Source organism: Cygnus atratus, chromosome 3 (genome assembly GCF_013377495.2).
Source record: "Cygnus atratus isolate AKBS03 ecotype Queensland, Australia chromosome 3, CAtr_DNAZoo_HiC_assembly, whole genome shotgun sequence".
Lineage (NCBI taxonomy): Eukaryota > Metazoa > Chordata > Aves > Anseriformes > Anatidae > Cygnus > Cygnus atratus.
This window is the reverse complement of record NC_066364.1, coordinates 24782757-24802949: the sequence shown is the minus strand read 5'-3', so window position 1 is coordinate 24802949 and position 20193 is coordinate 24782757. Positions and strand designations below refer to the sequence as shown.

At 33.1% G+C, this 20193-nt stretch overlaps 2 protein-coding genes across 6 annotated transcripts in view; one reads left to right on the top strand and one right to left on the bottom strand.

The window, feature by feature from the left end:
- Positions 1-7355, top strand: part of ANGPT2 (angiopoietin 2) — a 44303-nt gene extending 36948 nt beyond the window's left edge. For all 4 annotated transcript variants that reach the window (XM_035543085.2, XM_035543087.2, XM_035543086.2 and 1 more), the window contains 4 exons: positions 901-1002; positions 1539-1705; positions 5186-5316; positions 6763-7355. In XM_035543085.2, coding sequence (XP_035398978.1) covers positions 901-1002; positions 1539-1705; positions 5186-5316; positions 6763-6923 — 561 coding nt within the window. In that variant the 3' untranslated portion in view covers positions 6924-7355. The remainder of the gene's footprint in view (positions 1-900; positions 1003-1538; positions 1706-5185; positions 5317-6762) is intronic.
- MCPH1 (microcephalin 1) overlaps positions 1-20193 on the bottom strand; it is a 128326-nt gene that overhangs the window by 73815 nt on the left and 34318 nt on the right. For both annotated transcript variants that reach the window (XM_035543084.1, XM_050709477.1), the window contains exons 11-12: positions 17857-18019; positions 11221-11298 (exon numbers count right to left, since the gene is read on the bottom strand). In XM_035543084.1, the coding sequence (XP_035398977.1) occupies positions 11221-11298; positions 17857-18019 (241 nt within the window). The remainder of the gene's footprint in view (positions 1-11220; positions 11299-17856; positions 18020-20193) is intronic.

Sequence of the window (20193 nt, the reverse complement as noted above, 5' to 3'; positions counted from 1 at the left end):
TCAGCATCTTCCCAGTTGAACCTTTTATCTGTTATAGTTCAGTGAGTATATACCAGTCATTTCCTATTTTATTTTAGAAAGAGATCAACTGAACAAGTCACCTATAAATTTGAACTATGCTGTGCTGGGAATGCATTTATAGTGTATTTTAATACAGAGTTCAGTAAACTGCCTGCTACATGTCAATCCTTTCAAATGTACAGCAATAACTTGGTAAAGTCAGATATGATCTATGAATATTTGGAAACTTCATAGTATAGTAGTTACATTTTAGTTCTAGAATATCTAGAATATAGATCATTTGTTGCAGTCTGAATAACATCATGGCTTCAAGATTTAACTTTTCAGCTAACAATTCTACACCTAGATTCATGTCTGGGGGACAGATAATCTGCAAACATATTGAACAATGACAGTGGAAATAAAAACATTTTTCAGATTGTTCACTGTTTGAATTTAACAGTGTGTATACTCTGGCAAACCATGGGGAATTTGAATGACTCTCTCTCTCAAAAAAAAAAAGCTGAAGAAGTAAAAGCATCTTTCAGGAGAAATATTTCATCAGGAAAAAATGTAAATGCAAGAGAGTACAGAGTCAGAAGCTACATTCATTTTTTCATTTAATAGTCTAGATCTTAAGTTGATGACCCATTTAACACTAGCCATCGGCTGTTTTTAAGGTGCTGTTTGTATTCTGATAAACACGATGCATAGTGAGTTATTTGTGGACAACACAAATTATTTTATGAAGGTTATGAAAATCAACATTTCTAGGTTAATACACATTGTACACTTTAAAACTTGCCACTATAGAGAATTATGCAAAGTATATGCTCTGTGTTTTTTTTTTTTTTCCACAAGACTGTATGCACTTAGACTGTTACATACTTACTCTGATAGGCCTACTGTGACATGGAAACTAATGGAGGAGGTTGGACAATTATGCAAAGACGTGAAGATGGCAGCGTGGATTTTCACCGGACATGGAAAGACTACAAGATGGTAAACAATATTTTCTGAGGCTTAGCATTACTAATACTAATTACTAATACTTAGTAATACTAATAACTTAGTATTGTAATCTGAAATCTGATATAATAAAGTAATGCTAATAGCATCCTTAGAAATTATGAAGATTTTATAAGTTGCCTTTATCTTTAGATGTTCATTAAAAAAATGTCAGAGTAGTATAAATTGTTTTCTGAAGCAGTCTTGCAAGTGTGGTATTTGTTTTTAAAGAGTGACTTCACTTTTCATTAATAACTATTCCATGATATGTCCACATTTTTGAGTTATTTATATTTGTGTTGCTAGTGGCAACTTGCTCCAAATAATCTATTGATTCACTATTTCAGATTCCTAAAGTTGTCGTTGCTGAAATCAACTTCTTGAAATATTAAACATCTAGAACATTCACAGACTAAAATTATGAGTTAACAGACTGTTAAAACTGATCAAGTGATGACTTCAAACACAAATAATAATTAAAAAAACAACACAGAAAACACAATTATTTAAATATACAACTTGAATTACAGGGATTTGGTGATCCTGCTGGAGAGTACTGGCTAGGAAATGAGTTTGTTTCTCAACTGACTAATCAGAAGCGTTACGTTCTTAAAATACTCCTGAAAGACTGGGAAGGAAATGAAGCATATTCTTTGTATGACCAATTCTATCTAGCAAATGAAGAACAAAAATACAGGTAAGCAGGAAAATGTGGTCTGAATAAAAAAAAAATGACCTGAAAAAAATTATTCTAAACTGTGTAGATGCATTATCTCGTTTCCTACAAATTATGTACATTTTTTTCAATTCACTCAGAAAGTAGTGCTTGTCTTGTTTTTCACCTGTTCCCTAAAACATTTTAAATTCTTTTTTTCCAAAGGAGACAGTGTACATTTTGCTAGTGCACACTGTGTGTAACAAACCAGATGTACAAGATGAAGAGATAGTATGGCATAGTATAGGATACACATACTAATACAGCAGATGGCAGTGCGCAATTTTCAGGTCAATAAGAACAAGTCTGCAGTTGCAGAGGAAAGAGGGGCATAAAATGCGATTGTACATCCATCTTCTGCTCTAAGCATGTAGATTCATCCAAGTGTCCTCTTTACACAGAAAAACAACTGCCATCTGCCATGTTCAAATGTACACATGGGGTAACTCTCAAAGCTCCGTAGTAGAAAGGTATGTGGGGGAAAATGGGTTTTTGATTATTATTATATATTTTTTTTTCACATCACAGGCAACTTTGTCAAAGAGAACTTTTAGACAAATTTAACTTCTAGATTTGCTTTTCTTCTTCTCTCAACAAAATTTTGTATCTTGCAGCTGGGTAACTGTAATTGACATTTTAAAGAAAGAAATCCTAAAATCTGTTAATGAGTTACCTTGTCTTTAAACAGTATGGTTTAGACTATCAGTTAAATGTTTCTTTACCAAAATACAATTGTAACAATTCCTAAGTTTTAAACCAACATTCACCTTTCGTTATTTGAATAAACAAAAAAACAAAAAAAACAACAAAAAAAAACAACAAAAAAGGAACTATTTGCTGGATCAACAGTGCAAATGGCTTTAAGACTATCAAAGTCTATCAAAGACTATGAATGGCAAGAGACTATCACATCATGATTCCAGGGAATAAATTAATTTCTGGACTGTGAATGACAGATAGACAATGCTGCAAGGAGATTTTCCATTTCAATCTTTCACCAGAAGTTCACTGCATACAGAGCTAATGCTACCCTCTCATTCCTTTAACCATTTTCTTGGATTCTTGAAGAATAATGTTCCTACCTATGAAAATAAAGCTAGGACCAAATAACATCTCAACCCCTACAAACCATCTACTTTTAACAAGAATTTTAATGGACATATTATTTATGCTTCGATCAATCAGTAAAATATAAAGCTTCACAGTTTTTTCTTACATATTTGTTTAAAAAAATGAAAAAAAACTTTCAATATTATTATAGCATTTTAACATAGTATCAGCCACAACTGAATTATATGGGCAGTTCATACTCTGACAGGCTCTTTGTCAATGCAGTAGATATTGTATGATAGTGTAGAGAAGAACTCAAGACTCTGCAGTATCACAGATGTTTTCCTACTACATGGTCTGGGAAACATTTCTTTATATGAACCTTACAGATTCATTGAGCTTTACCTGACTGGACAGAGAAAAATACATAATTTTAGGTCAATTTCTCCAAGATCACTAACAACTATTTGATGTAAACAAAGTCAATCTGACACCCAAGAGAAATGAAGTTGTTACTTCAACTCAGGTCTTGTATGCAAAGCAATCTAACACTATCAGCATCTCCCTCTCCCAGAATGTTAGATCTTAATGCCTTAGTAGTATACAGTTGTCTCATCTCCAAAGCAAATATTTTTTCATCTGGGAACAGTTAGAATCAACAGCAGAGATTTTTTTTTATTTTTATTTTTTAAGTAATGCATTAAAATACTTGGTAAGACAACCTTTGCAATATGGGTCATTACCCCTTGTCCATTTACGTGATTAAAAAATAATTACTGAAAACTAAGTTGGTTATCTGTAAATAGATACTTTATTTTAAAATACAACCAAACATGGACTGCATCATAGAATGCAGCAGTTTAAAGAACATATTTAAAATTATAAAAAATGAAAAAACGAGATTATTCAAGCAAGAGCAACTTTCATTATATTAAAAACATTAAAACAGCTGAATGCAGTTGGTTCATAAAACTGATGTTTCATAGAATAATATAAAAAATTGAGATCGGAATGGGCTCTAGCTGAGTCCAACTTCCTGATCTCAAAGCTATGAGGTCAGACTATGTGCCTCAGGGCTTTATCCACTTTGGTCTTCATAACATCCAAAGATGGAGACTGTACAACCTCTTCCATTGCTTGTCTGCACAGTGAAGATTTCCTGACATCTAGTGATGAGATCAGAATCTCATTTCAATTTACATCCACTGACTATCATCTTCTGTTATAAGCCATACTTTTAAAACATGCTTCAGTCGTATGAAACTCTGCTTTATATTAAACTTCAAATGATATTTGCAAATCAAGTCTAGGCTCAAACTGTTCTCAGAACCTTTAGTAATATGTTAGAAACTGGCTTACAGGGGTCAGTGTTTCAATAGAAAGTTTTAAACTTGCCTCAAGAAAAAACAGAATATTTAACTTTGAGATTTTTGAGGAAATTTGTAATGAGCTAATCTTTTGAAATCTGAATAAATACAAATTCATTCATTCATAATATTTTTACATAAGTTATTATAACCCATTTTATATTTCCTAACTATTAAATTACCGAGGAAAACTTCTATCATAAGCAGAGAATTACATGCAAAATCAAGACCTATCTGGGGAGAAGCTAGTTCTCAGAGTCAGTTCTACTCCTTAAACAAAGAGAATAGCTCTGAGAAAGGCAAGCTACTGATACAGAAATGCAATCAGCAAAGAGTCACTGTGGGAGCAGAGGGTTTAAGTTCACCCAGTTCAAGACATGCACTTTGAATTGCATAACATAGTCATAGCTGTGTAACTGCCTCCCCAGGTCAGTGCTCCAGTATCTCTTCTCACTGTGTCTGTACCTGCATAAGGAGATCTAAACAGGAGCAGCCTCACTGAAAGTTTAACTTGCTAGGGAAGTGAAACAAACTTAACAGGAGAAGGAATTTGGAAAATGGAAAAGGAAATATTTAGAAAATCCTTAGTATCAGTTACTAGTTGGTGATTGAGAGTCCAAGTAACGTTCTTATCTCTCATAGATGCCAAGTTGTAATGCTACATTGCCATATTGTGGTAATAGCGAAACAGGAACCAAAAAAAGTTTTGGTTAAGCTTTTTAACTTGATTTAAAAAAAAATAAATTGCACACAACTACTTACAGAAGAAAGCCTAATTAAGAAATTATATATGAAAAAATTATTATCTACCTGCTGTCATTTTCTTCTAATATGGCATGAACAAAACAGCCATCTCTACTAACGTGGACACTGTTCATTAGGATATTGTGCTGACCATTTCCGCTCAGTACAACAGTGCATTAGCTAGAAGAGAACTGAACTCTTTGAACAGGATGCTTACTGCAAATTATTTCATCATTATTGTGTAGATCAACTGTCATTAACTTCCACAAAATATTTGTTTTTCCATTCCTCTCTTCTGCAGGATCCACCTTAAAGGACTTACGGGGACAGCAGGCAAAATAAGCAGTATAAGCCAACCAGGAAATGATTTTAGCACAAAGGATGCAGACAATGACAAATGTATTTGCAAATGTTCACAAATGCTAACAGGAGGTAGGAATGTTTTTTTCTTTCTCAGTCTTCCTATTTTTATTGGCACAGAAATTGTCTATGAGATAAACAGTGATAATTTTGACTTACTAAATTTTGACTACTGAAGAAACCCCAAACTGACCGAAATGCTAGAGTGGTAACTCCAAATGAAATATTTTACCATTTGACAAAAGTTAATATAAAACAAGAGAAGTTAAAACTGGGAAAACAAACAAACGAACAAACACACACACACCAGTCCCTCAAGCTGGGGTACAAGAAAGTCTGTGATTACAGAACTAACAAGAGTGACACCAGATTCTTCTTCCAAGGAATGAGTTAACAGTCCTGGAGATTAAAACACCTAAAGCCCTTCAAAATTTATTTTAGAGATTCAATTGGTCAGTGAAATGGCTCCTGATTTTTTTTAGACACAAACACATTTCTTAACTATCCAAAAGAGAAGAAACCCCCTGAACCTGCCATATGACATATATGCTATGGAACGGTACAAGTATTTAATTCCATATTTCAATATGATCATGAAATGTCAATAGATGCATTTAAGATAAATCACATCAGAGGCATGTACACTTTTTTAATTATTGTTCACTATTTATTGGAGTTCTAGGTAATGTTTTGACCTTGAACCACATAAGTCATTCTATAATTTGTCAATCTAGAATTCTATATTCTGAAATGTAAACAACTGCTTTTGTAAATTTGACTTCTCTTCCTGCAATCTCTTAAGAAATGGTTTGTTTCCCTATAGCACAAAAAGAGTTTCTGCTTATCTAAAAGGATAATTGGATTTCTGCCCTGTTAAACAGAACATGCATATTATCGCCATCATAACAAAAGTATAAAAATATTATCTTATTAATAAAAATAATTTTTCCTTATGACCCACTAACAGGTCAGGACCACAAGGTTACAATATAAGTTTGGGCTGCTTTTTCCTCCTTCTTACCAAGTATCAACACAGTTGTTTTGAACTTATCTGCACACAGAACTGAAACAGATAACTGAATTAATCCTCTAAAAACAACTGAAAAGGGAATTTAAATCTGCAAAGGACAGGAATTTACAAAAGAGCAGATGAAAAGCAAAGACAACTCAATATCATTACACTTTAAATAAAGTTTTGCCCTCAGATTGTCAACAATAGTTTGATATTGATAATTAATTAACATAGCTTCAACGCCTTCCCTATGCAACTTTAAACTCCAAAGGATTACATAAGCTTTCAGAACATGTAGTTAATACCCAAATACCTTTCCTTACTGGGTTGGAGGCAAATATTTTATATTGACACTTCCAAATCACAGGAACGAGAAACTCGTTTTAGATTTGTTTCTCATTTTGGGACAAAAAAGAGTTTAAAATCTTCATATATACTATTTTGAAAATTATTTGTGCAGATATTTTTCATCTGCTGACATATTCCTTTGTTTTCTGATCTTGCAGGGTGGTGGTTTGATGCATGTGGTCCTTCTAACCTCAATGGAATGTATTACCCATTACGACAGAACAACAACAAGTTCAACGGTATTAAGTGGTACTACTGGAAAGGCTCAGGATACTCTCTCAAAGCCACGACTATGATGATTCGACCAGCAGATTTTTAAATGCTTTTGCATTCTTATGTGAATTATGTATTGTATAGTCTTCAAAGACTTCATTTGCCAAGCATATAAACACATCTGCAACTTGTCTCATTTTCAAGCCCAGAAAACATGCGCTAATGTTCTGAAGGGATCAGTTCATTCCAATCCTTGAATTGCAATAGCCTTGATCCGCTAAAGCTCATATTATTCAACTAGACACAAAGTCTAAAGCATCAACATGATATAACAGTTATTTGGCCAAATGACCGAATAAAAAGAATATCCAAGAAACTGTCAGACAACTGAAGGACTGTCTTTTACCAATCATTTATGTTATGTATGTGTTAGTAAATAACTGGAACTGTGAAAAATATCTAAAATAGTTTTAGCAATATGTATTTTGCCTCATCACTGAACTTCAAACATTACCCTAATATAAAACACTTAACTAGGTCTAGAACTATTTATCTGTGTGTCTGTTTGCCGTTATGTACATAGAAATTATACTCTTCTGTAATTAGCTCAATACTGTAGTTATTACATTCCCCCATAATCTCCTAAACAATTTCTTACACTTATTCAGTTTTTTTTCCCCAACAGCCTGTATTACTTTATTTAACAGAGGACAAATAGCATTTAAGTACTTTGCATTTATTCTTGAGAAATACCATGTACAAAAAACACCATTGCTTTCAGTTTGCACTTATTACAGTCACTACCTTTAAGTTACAAAAATCCCTGCAAATTATAGTGTTTCTTTACATTGTTATGAAAATTGCACTTTTTTATTACCTTGTCATTTACCTGTAAAATAACTGACCAGTATTTTATAAACTGAGACAACAGCATTAACACCAGATGTCTAGTTGTCTATGACAATCAGTCATGGCGCTGTAGTCCATCTAAATATTTTGTAAAAATAACCTATCTTAAAAAACATATGCATGTTATTTGATGAAATTCAATTTATGCCTGTGACTTAAGAAAGAAATTACTACATTTGAAAAAAAGGAAAAAAAAATCTGAAAGTTACCAAAGGTCATACTGTAGGTTTTTTTGTTTGCTTGTTTTTCAGCAAGGTTAGGATTTCTCCCTCAAAATTTTTCATGAAGAAGGTAGGCCCTTAATGTATGACACAATGTGAATAAATGACTCTACCAGGTAATTTTTGACTTTTTTTTTTAATTACATAATTTAATTTTCATGCTTAGTCTTTGCGTTAAAGTAATAATTTTATAAATTTTTAATTTCAGCAGCTAACTGAATTAGCTACAAGACCTCAAACCATTAGCTAACATACCTCATACCAAAACAAAGCAAAAAGCCCGGACATAACATTTCTGAAGGCTTACATAATAAAAGGCATTGTATCTTAAAAACAGTAAATGATTTTGAGAAAGATGGAGGTAAACTCTTCATTTCATACTAGCAGTCATTAAAACTCTGCTGGAGTACCCTACCATTTACAACACCACCATTCTTCACTGAAAGTATGTCAGCATCACTGAAGAGTATTAGAGCCAAAAAATACTTCTAAATATTACTTCATGACCTGATTTTAAATAAACCCAATGAATGTAAATTAAGTCGTCATCTGAAGAGTTGTACACTACAATTTCAATATATTTAAGATTACTCTAAGTAATTTATTTTTTCTCATAGAAAACTTGTAAAGATATACCAAATTAAAAAATACCTCACAAAATTACTTTCATGAATTTCTACATGTCTTTAGTCTGGTAGAAGACTGCCAAGATAGTAAAGGGTTTGAAGCACACGATGTACAAAGAGAGCTTGGGAGAGAAGGTCTTTTTGTTTTAGCCTGGACAAGACAAGAAGAAAGGGAGACCTTACTGTTGTTTACAACAGTTTGACACAGAAGACAGAGGCAGACCCTACTTGGAGGTGTGCTGCAGTGGAACAATAAGCAATGAACACAAATTGGAATTTGGGAAATTCCACTTAGATAGTTGGATTTTTATTTATTAGCATGAGGGTGGACCTGAAAAGTCCCTTAGTATCCTGATCTATTTAGATCTGCTTTAAGCAGGGCATTGAACTAAACCTTCACAGGTACTTTCTGATAAGTATCTGATATTTTATGATTCCATGAAATTGAATAGAAATAGCGTATTTCCTCCTTCATCTCATTTAATCAGATAAATAAAATACTCCCAATATTTCTGATAATAAGTATATCCAGTCCAATAATCTGAAAAAAGCTTCTTAAAAATTGTGATTGAATCTTGTACAATACAAATACTTGACCTAGCAAAGAAAAATAGTGCTAACTTCTGTTTGATAATAACTTTCACTGTTTTAATAAGAAAACACTATAGAACAAGAATAATTAAATACTGCATGGCTACTTTCAATTTGCTGGAAAAAAAAAGAAGTTTTTATAAAGCAAAAGGCTCTTTCTGATGACTATTCCAGGAAGATGATTAATGCTACTGTGATAGACATTTAACAGATCAATTGTTAAATGATTTTTTTTTAACGTGGAGTAGTTATTCATCAACATGAATGTAAAATTATAAAATGAATATGTTTTAAGTGATCCCATTATCTAAATGAGACTGCATGGATTAAGCTGCAAACAGCAAAGTGAAGTGAGAGGAGAGCATTTCAGACTGAATGCAACAGGAAAAAGAAGGCTGCAACCACTTGTTTGGTTTGATACAAATAATTAAAACACAGTGATAATATAACTCCCTTCTTTTAATTCCTTCCTGTAATCAAAAAACAACCAGTACATAAAAGTAGAATGCCCTTCCATTTTCTCTAATGCTCGTTACGAAGCAGAGAAGAAATAACAAGAAAAGAAAGGAAATGTAAACTCCATTCATACTCAAACAAAAATTGTATCTTTAAATATGATGTATCTACTACAGTAAAACACAAGTATGACCCAATAAGGGAAAGGCGACAGAAATATCACTTTCAACACTGACTTTGTTCCTCTGCTGAAGAAGAACCCTGCAAACAAGTTTCTCAGCACAACCGTGCCTCCCTCCATTTTATCTCCTCATCATCTCTCCACTCCTCCTAGTTCTGCATTAGGAACAAAAACTGTAAACAGAGTCTAAAAAACAACACCAGCAGGAATCACTTCCAAAGAATGCTATGTAAGTTGTTACTGATAGCATACTTGGTTATTAGACAAGGTGGTCTGAGAAGAAACAGAAAACTCAAAGCAGCTTGATCTGAAGTACTGTGGTGATTTTTTTTTTGGGGGGTACAAATGCAGAAAAAAAGAACATGCTTATTTAACATGCTTATTTATTTTTCACCTGAATCATTGCCATTAAAGTATTTGCTATATTAAAAATTTGCTTCCTCCTTTTAGGGAAGAAGTACTACGTTATAATGAATGATTAATTTCTTGAGGCTTATTTCAGAAAAAAAAAAGCTTGTCTTCACTTTGAGAACTTATAACTTAAAATCATGGAGTAAAGTCTTCATCTTGAACGAGTCAATTTACATAAATCAGGGATTTAGAAGGAAGGTTAAAAATGACTTCTTAACAGTCAATACAACTATGGTAAAAATAAAGTTCAACCTCCATTAAATGTTCTGTCCTCAAAACCTGTAAGAAACTTTGAGAAACAAGTAGCAGATAAATATTTATCTAGCTGCAGTGTAAGAGAAATTGTGAAACCTTTTTCGCAAAACTGTTAGTGATCAACCAGCAACCTGCTAGAGTATTTTAAATCCAAAATGAAATTAGTGTTTAATCAGTTACAACACAAGGAGTGCAGACATTTAGATCTGCACAGATACACTGTGCCACCACAAACACACTTTTGCATTAGTTTACAGCTCAGTACTTGAGCTCAGTAATGAGCATTAAAGAAGGGAAAAATGCTTTACCTACTAAATAGTTTTAGAAGTCCACAGTAATTTTACATTCTGAAAGCTATTTTCAGACTGAAAATACTGACACTGTGACCTGACACATTCTCACTAGGCAGTAACATGCCTTTCCAGTATATATATGTGTGGGTAGAAATTAGATATGCCACAAGTAAATTAAAGTACATTTATATTTAGGTAAGATGTTAGTTTATTCCATTGTTAATTGGTGAATTGATCTTTTGCACCTTCTGTTTAAGGTTTTGCATAAGCTTCAGAAGTTAGTTGTTATACACACTTCAAAAAGTAGTAGATGAAGGAGAAAATAACTCCTTATAATATATTCTTTAACAAATATGTTTTTTCTTCATAGCATTGTTGCTCGCAATACCTTTGTATAGGGCCAATAATTTTTCAGAGAAATAAAAGAGCGTTTACACGTTTAAAGGGCAATCAAACTTACAGGAGCTGCAGGGAAGTCGGATGAAAGTTCATATGGTTCCTCTGAGATCCAATGGCCAACTTCCAAAGACCACAGAACCTAAAATAAATTAAACCATAAGCAGAACTTCTATAATTTCTAAAATAGCAAAATATTTGAATGTGCAATTAGAACCAACAGTGCAGTTACAATATTTGGTTTGATATTTCATTTACCCAAACCAAATGATTCCCTAAAAAAAAAAATAAAAAAAAATCAAGCAATCTGAAAAGTACAAATTTTACAAATAAAACAAACCATTAAAATACCAGTCATATTTCTATGCATGGCCACATTCATTTTCAAAATCTTACAAGGATATTAGAAGAGTCAGCTTTTTGCATTGTGATACCAGAATAAAATTTTTAAACAGGCAGTCAAAAGGGGAGAAAGTCAACAATTGCCATATTATATCAGTTCTGTTCTCTTGATTCAGTTCATTATTGAACTTCATTTTTCCAGCCTGTCAAGATCCCTCTGAATGGGTATGCCCATCGGGTGTATTAAACACTTCTCCCAATTTTGTATTATCTGGAAGTTTGTTGAGGCTGCCCTCTGTCCCATCAGCCAGATCATAAATGAAGATTTTGAACAATACTGGACTGATTATCAACTCCTACAACTGGCTGGGATTATGAAACTATTATATATAATACATGTCAGCCTGCAAAGATGAAAAGCTCTGATTCATTCTGTTAGGTATCCTCCTCCGCCAACTGTACATTATAGATCACAAAAAAGGTTGCTAACAGAGCAGAGTACTGACTGTCTAGAAACTACATGATCATTTGTGTTCAGCTGAGCTCCAAAATCCTGGACGGACATGATCCTTGCAGACTTGTGATCCTGACACTCTGGACAACTTTCAGACTTCTCTTCCCATCAGGGCCATCACAAAATGGATAAACAAAGAGTACTTCAAATGTTCAGGGATATCTTTGCCTACATAGGGACTCCTCATTTTTACACATTGAAAACTGAGATTACATTTAAATATTTCCTCCGCCTGTCACAGAAATGATTTTCTATTGTTATGATGAGCAAATGAACACAGTATTTGAACTACGATCTTACTCTGTCTTTTATATACTACTTCAAAAATAGGTATATTTTCAACTTCTGAAAGGTATTTTTCAAAAAAAATTCTAAAAATATTCCATCCAGCACTTTTTCTAGGTTGATTTTCTACGCCATTCTTGAAAAAAAAAATCATCATTATAAGTTGCAGCCAGTAGACTATCTATAATTTTAAATCCTCATAAGGAGGGTTCAGAGACTCTCTCAACTGGTAAATGCATCATCCTTATGGCACCAAAGTTCCTACCATGAGGCTACCCGTAAGTCATATAAAGTCATTTTCCTACTATTTTCTAGATAGTTTAAATTCTGAAGGACATGTTGATGAACAGAGAGTTTATTTTCCTCATTGACTTCATGAGCGTGAGCTGAGCCATATAGTTTCCCATATATGTAAAAGACTGGTAAGTTCTTTGCCAAGTTGTCCACTATCACACAATTCAATAACTTTCTCCTTTTACAGATATTTGAACATTGCAAGGTACTTCCTGTAGTTATCATTTGGCAAGACTTAATTACAAGTCAAAAAAGCATCATTACCCACCAGTGACAGACAACACAGTTCATACACTCAACCTTAAAAACATATGCACCCAATACCCTGCTGCTCCTATAGCAACAGGTAGTATTAAGTTAACAAAAGGTATATATATACACTCCCCAAAATGGGATACATGGATTTTGTTAGAAAGTAAATCCCTATGTTTAGGATCATTTACCTCTTGCAATCACATTTTGCCTATATGGTTCTCCAGACTTTTCAAATATATTATGTCTGTTTCTTACTGTTAGCGTAGCCATGCACCATTAAACTGTTGCCATTATTCACCTTACAACAATCTGAATTTCACTGGTACATGAAATTACCGTCATGCTTGATTCACAGCTAACTGATTTTTTTGTTTGTTTGTTAAAACATTATTTTGGATAAAGTTGTTATATAAATCCATATATTATTAGTTTTCATTTAAATTACTTTATTCATAAAATTTCATAAGCAGTATTGTGAGATGTTCCCTTGGACAAAAATTGGCATAATACATATTAAGCATGATATATTTATCCTTTACCATGTTACAGATCATAAAATGAAACAAGATTATAAACTAAACAGACTGATAATAAGCTACTAATGTAAATCTTATTTTCCCACATATAATTAGTCCATCTCTTAACTTTCTAGAAAGAGTTCTTTTACCCAAATTCTTGTGCTACTGGAAGCAAAATGCAAACAATTTAGAAAGCAATCTTATCATTATCAGAAACAAATTCTATAGTCTGTTGTCTGAAGTAGCTTATGCTTGACAACTTTCAGGGGAACCAGAAATCTCTTATAAAAACTGCTGCAAAAGCTGGTGCTTTGTGTGATATAGAAAATAGTGTTTTACTTGTGTGAGGAGCAGAGGTGTTCATTTTTGTGGGCTGTTGTTAGTGGACAGCAATTTTTTGTTGATAATGAAAAGTGGCATATCTTCATACTTAGTGTTGAACTTCATTATTACAAAAGCAAAAGGATATTATGTTTACTTTTGTAAAACATAAAACTAATTATTTGAAAATGCAACAGCTGTACAGCGAAAATAATTTCTATATAGCTATTATAGCATACCAAGCCTAAACATCAGTTAAGTACATTAATAAGTCAATCAACTTAAAAATAATTCTAAACATAATGCATTGCTGTGTTTAGCCAAGCAAAGTACAGCGACTTACTAAACCATTCAATTAAGACTGCCACTTAAGATTTTAAGTTATAAATTTTAAGGTGATACTTTTGTATACTTTTACAATTACTTGTTTACAATTTACAATGACATTATTGAAATCTGTTAGCTGTATTCTTAGAGCTGTATACATTTATTGAAAATAAACCTATTAATCCAAGCCATTTCTTTTAATGACAATATAAATCAACTTTAACTGAATCAAGAAAACTGCAATTTTTAATACAATTCTTAGAGATGTGCTGCATGAAAATAATATCTTCACAAATAATCTTGAGCCAAGACAGATGTATCATGTTCTATAACATGTACATCATGTCCATATAGCACCAAAATGATGTTTGTACCAAGAGTAATTGGCAAAAAAAAACAAAAAACAAATAGATTAAAACATAAACCCAAAAGATTAGTTATGATTAAGTAATCCTATTTCATTTTTCAGGCCAATTTTACAGTAATAACCTCTATCAATCCTTGTAGTATTTACAGAATTTTGTTTAGAATTGAATTTTGTTTATCTTAACAGAAGATGGATTAATGCTTGTCTATCATGACTCTGGAATTGAGTACAAAGGCATCATATCTACTTTCCTAGATAAAAAGTAAATTAGATACAGGGTTCATGAACAGGTCCTGCAGTAAATAATTAAGTCACCGCTCACTACAATATTCAGTTTTCAGTGACACAAAAGCGAGAACTCTCCATTTTAAGTTGCTAAAAGTTTGTTTTTGACTGCAGCAAAGACCAATTTTCAACCACTTTATTTTCATTGCAACAGAAAAAAAAAAAAAAGCTTCAAATTCATGTAGGGCAAAAACAAGTGATGATTTATAATATTATTCTCGAGTAAACTACTTTTTATTGTTAAACCATAATGTGTTCTTATTCAACTGTTCCTTCAGTAGTAGAAAGGAATTAAGAAAAGCTGTAATACTTAAAAAATATAAGTGTATATATTGAGAAGAAAGAGCTGTCTAGAAGTTTTCTAATGCACAGTTACAAAAGAAAATTTAACTTCAAAAGTTATGGTAAAGCAGCACAGCATATATCAAACTGTGCTGGATATAGGAATACTGAAAGTTAGGAAAGAATAAGTGATAACATCTGACACATACTTAATTTCAATGCTAGTAGAACGCAGTCTTGCTGATTACAGAGAACACAAGAAAGGAGGAAATGAGGGAAGAAGAAAGTGGAAAGGCATGGTTTATTCTGTGGACTTCTTATAGTCTTAAAAAATGTTTCCCTTTACTTTGATTAAAAAGAGTCTGGAATCCAATCTTCTATCACCTTTTATTTAATTCAGTAGCAGGCAACTTGCATGGCATGGAACACCATGAAGTGTCCTGCAGGTTTTAGAGCTATAAGGTCAGCATTGGTCCCAAGTTTTCCTCGGCAAATCAGGTTGTTCTCTTATCCACACCATATAGGAAAATTTATGTCAAACATTAAGTTCTTAAGTGTCTGAAAACAGTGTTTGACTAGTCATTATTTAAGGCCTCCCACTAGCACACTGAATCATCATATATACTTGAATAATTCATCTTGAAATATACGTAAAGGAAGTGCTAAAAAGATTAAATGCTAATGGTAAATTTGATAGCTCTCCAACAACTGTCTTTAAAAAGACCATTTTAAGATTTTTCAGGGAAAAAAAAAAGAAAAAGCAGGCTAAATTGCCTAAATTCCCCCTCCATGTTACAAGTCAAAAGGCAATGGCAAAAAAAAAAAATCAGTTACTTTAAATGTTAAGGAAGATCTTCTGCAAGACAATTACCACTGTTGAAAAAAAATGTCTTGTTTTAAAAGTACTAATGATTTCTCCAAACAGACTGATTATTTTAAGAATCCCATCTGAAGTATTTTACCAATGAGAGTACTTATGGTAGGATTAGCTACAGTATAGAAAGGCATTTAAAGGATCAAATGTTTTAGTATTATAAAAAGGAAAAAAATATTTTGCTTAAATGGAATTCCCCTGACTTGTTTTCTGCAGAATTCCTCATGGTTCCTTTGAATAAAGTATTCAGTCAACTACTCTGGGTAAAAAGATGGAAAAGCTATGCAAACATAATTAGAAATAAGACAAGAATTCTCATATGTCATAAGACATATTTTTAACCAGATTGTCTAGTTACACCCCTTTGCTCAAGTTTGTTCTTAACGCAGCCAAAGATGGTCTTTTTGGTCCTTTTTTGTCTTTTTTTCCCCCCACAAAGACACATTGCTGGCTCATTAGGATGACCTAAGATACAATACCCTTTATTCCAGGGAAAATTAATTATCAAAATCTTCAACTTCTTAAAACTTCAAAGGATATCATAACAGCTTCTTTAATATATATAATACATAGGAGAAGCTTTTTTTTTTTTAACATGGGTAAGTGCCAGACATCTTGAAAACAAAAAGGCAACAGTTTATTTTGTTTTCAGCCCAACAACTAAATTTTAAAGAATTTATTAGAAAAAGAAAAAGAAGAAAAATAATAAATACGTTATTCTACAACTCTTTACTGTAGATGAATTTATACTTCCATATAAATTCCAACGTTAATGTTTTACAGATCTGGAAACATGAGGAAAGGTGAAGACTTGCCATCTGTTATGCCAGATTAACTGGCTTGCAGTTGATCTCTATAATCATAGTGAGCAACTGAGGTGGTTTGATCCTGACTGGCATGTAAGCCCCCATCCAGTTGCTGCTCAGTCTCCAGACCCCAGCAAGATGAGGGAGAGAATCAGAAGGGCAAATGCAAGAAAAAAACCTCGTGAGTCAAGATGAAGACTGTTTAGTAAGTGAAGGAAAAAAAAAAAAAGTAAAAAAATCAAAAACAAGCATCGCAAAAGTACAAGTGATGCATGAGCAGGTTGATGCCCAGACAGTCTTCGAGCAATGTCTACTTTGGGAAAACCTCCCCCCAGCTGAGCATGACATTATATGGCATGGAATATCTGTTTGGTCAGGCTGGGTCAGCTTTCTTGGCTGTGTCCCCTCCCAAACTACATGTTGGTGGGGATAACTGAAAAAACAGAGAAGGCCTTAATGCTGTGCAAGCACTGTTCAGTCAAAACACTGTTGTGTTACCAATACTGCCTTGGTCACCAGTCTAAAACACAACACCACATGGGCTGCTATGAGGAAAATTACGTAATTCCACCCCAGCTAAACCCAGTACAGCAATTCATGATTATCTTCTCTTTATGGTAACAGTCTGGTAACTTTATGTGGTGGTCCACAAGAAATTTTGAGGAAATACAACGTTTATTTGATCTGGACATCTGGGAATTATTTCTGTAAATTACAAAATGTCCAAATTACTCATCTACAAGGTTTCCTTTTTTTTCTTTTTTTAACAGTTTTCCCACAATGCAGCAAAATATCTAATAACTTCCTCTTATTTTTATTAACCAATTCTGAACACAATACATATTTAAGGACAAAATAGAAATGTATTAAAAAAGTACACAAAAAATTCAAACTGAATAAAATAACTTGGCTAACATTGAGCAGAAATGCTTTGTTTATCCTCTAATCTGTCCAAAAATAATGCATTTGTCATGAGACGAAGAGTCTTCAAGCATTTCTAAAATATACACTGAGGTGCAGTACAGGAATACATTGGTTAGATTAAGTACTGAAAGACAGTATTCAGTGTAACGCAGAGCTTCAAACAGACATGTTAACTCTAATTGAGTGAACTCTTTATGTAAGCTCGAGTATCTCAGCATCGCATATAGCATGGACATAAACATGGTTGATATTTCAGCTATACAAAATAAATTAAACTTATTTTGTACTAAAAAATACATTTCTTACCCATTCATAAGAAACAATCCAACACCCACGAGCAATTCCCAACATAACATTCAAGGTACGACGAGGACTCCCCGTAACTACGTGACTTGTTGTTTCACATACAACATTTGAGAACAAGAAGTCTCCAAGTTTATTCACCACCTGAATTACTGTATTTTGCTCCCTAAAAAGAACAAAAGGAAAAAATGATATGTTGAATTGATATGTAGGATTATAAAAGCATATATACACAACACAAATTAACTCAAGTTTTCTTACTTTTCCACCTCTCTTCTTTCCTCACCAATCATTTCTTATCCTTTTCTCTCTCAGCCTCTACCCATTTGCTAACCCAAAATTTATTAGCCTTTCCACAGAGTCCAAACAGACCTTTTTCTGTCAGCACACAATCATATCTACTTGCATATCAAAGCTCTTTTGTACCCCACATCTATCTTGTTTGTTTAAATAAAAGCTTTTTGAGTTAGGAATTATCTAACATACTGTTTGTGTACAATGCCTAGTACAACAGAGCTTTGTTCTCGGTTGCTTCTGTAGTACTATCAAAAAAGTATTAGTAAGAAATTAAACAGACACAGCACTCTTCAGAGGATGTCATTAGGAAGTATCTGATTTTCATCATCTGAATAAAATGCTGTGTTTAAATTTAGAGAGAAGTCAAAGTTCTCTCTTGCTACCTTTACATCTGAGTCAATATTTCAATTAAAAATTCAGTTACCCTTAAATAAAACTACCACCTTATGGACTGCGTATAAAATACAGAATGGCCACCTACAACTGGAATTTTAAGTTGAGTTCTCTACATAGTTACACTGAAGCACATAAATACATCATCATGAAAACAGTGAGATCTTGGTATCTGTACAGAAAAGCTGTTGCATAAGAACAATTTACTGTTCTCCTGTTCTCATTAGTGATCATTATTATAACTGAACAGCAAAGATCTGCAGAGGAAAGCCTGGTTCCAGTGCCTTCTCGGAAATGTCTATGGCATGCTACGTAAGACAAAAAACAGTAAGCACAACCTTGAATGAAGTCATATATATCACAGCGATGATCTTCTAAGGTAAAGCATTGAAATTAATCACTGACATAATGCAAGCAGTCAGAACATCTCCTGAGGCCTCTGGGATTGCTTCGTTCTCACTACATTTCACTCCACAGAAAGTGGAGTAACAATTGTAACTCCCCAAATATCCCAGCTAAAGCAAATACTACTTAGAGGAATTCTAACAAAACCTGTGAAACATTCTTCACAAAGAAGGCAGCAATCTGTTCTGTTATTATTTTTTTTTCCCAAGAAATTTCAAACAAATAAAGGAATAGTAAAAACAAACAGGATAGCAAATTATCTTCATACAAGTCAAAAGTTGATAGTGTATGTGGACACACTTAGAAATTGAACCACTAACTTAACAGCCTAAATACTGCCACTGGTTACTGTGAACTCTGGCCTTGACTATGTGTATAATATCTTTTAAGTTACACTGACAACTCACCAGTTTATACTTTGGTCAGCTGAAAAAAAGCTTCCAGATACAAATTTACAACAATAACAAAAACCAACTGGATGCAAATTTACAGCAAAATTTCACTGAATTTGAGATTGAGAAAAATAGGTAGCTACTGGCTGTGAATCTGTGAGCAGCATTTAATATCATCACAAAACCCAATGCCATGAAACTACTGAATTCATGCATCTTGACATTTAATTTCAAAAGGAGTTACTTTTGTAGCTGTAGCTACTGAGTAGTAGAATGGGATTTTGGCCACTGGGTTGCCCTTTGGAAGACAATTTTCTGCTTTTAGTTTTTTCAGAAAGAATGTCCTTCCCTCCACCTGCTTACAGGTTGATGAATCCCTACAACTGTAGACAACCAAAAGCACAATCTTAATGAAGAAGTTCTGAAGAACAGCAATTTTTAATCACCAGATACTTTTATTTTATGAAATAGTATTTTTTTTTTTTTTTTTTTTTAGAAAATTCAACATATGTTAACATAAAATAAATAACATTAATGACCTCTTTCAACAAAAGAACTTTTCTCCCCAGCTGCCAGGATCTGTTCTCTTCTTTTAGGCACATCACAACGTCTGTTTTCCACTACCCTTATCTGCACTGTAGCTATTATTTTTCCCTCCCTCGCAGTGATCCTGTACTGCATGACTAGCAAAATATGTTTACAGTCTTGGTGTTATTTGCATCCGCTCACATTAAATACAAGGAAAATACTACTACCATTTTGCCTTTCTGACCTACATAGTAGTATATTTGTTAATTGCTATTGACAACTATTTACAAAGAATTTCTAAAAGTACAGCCACTAAGTGCTGTTT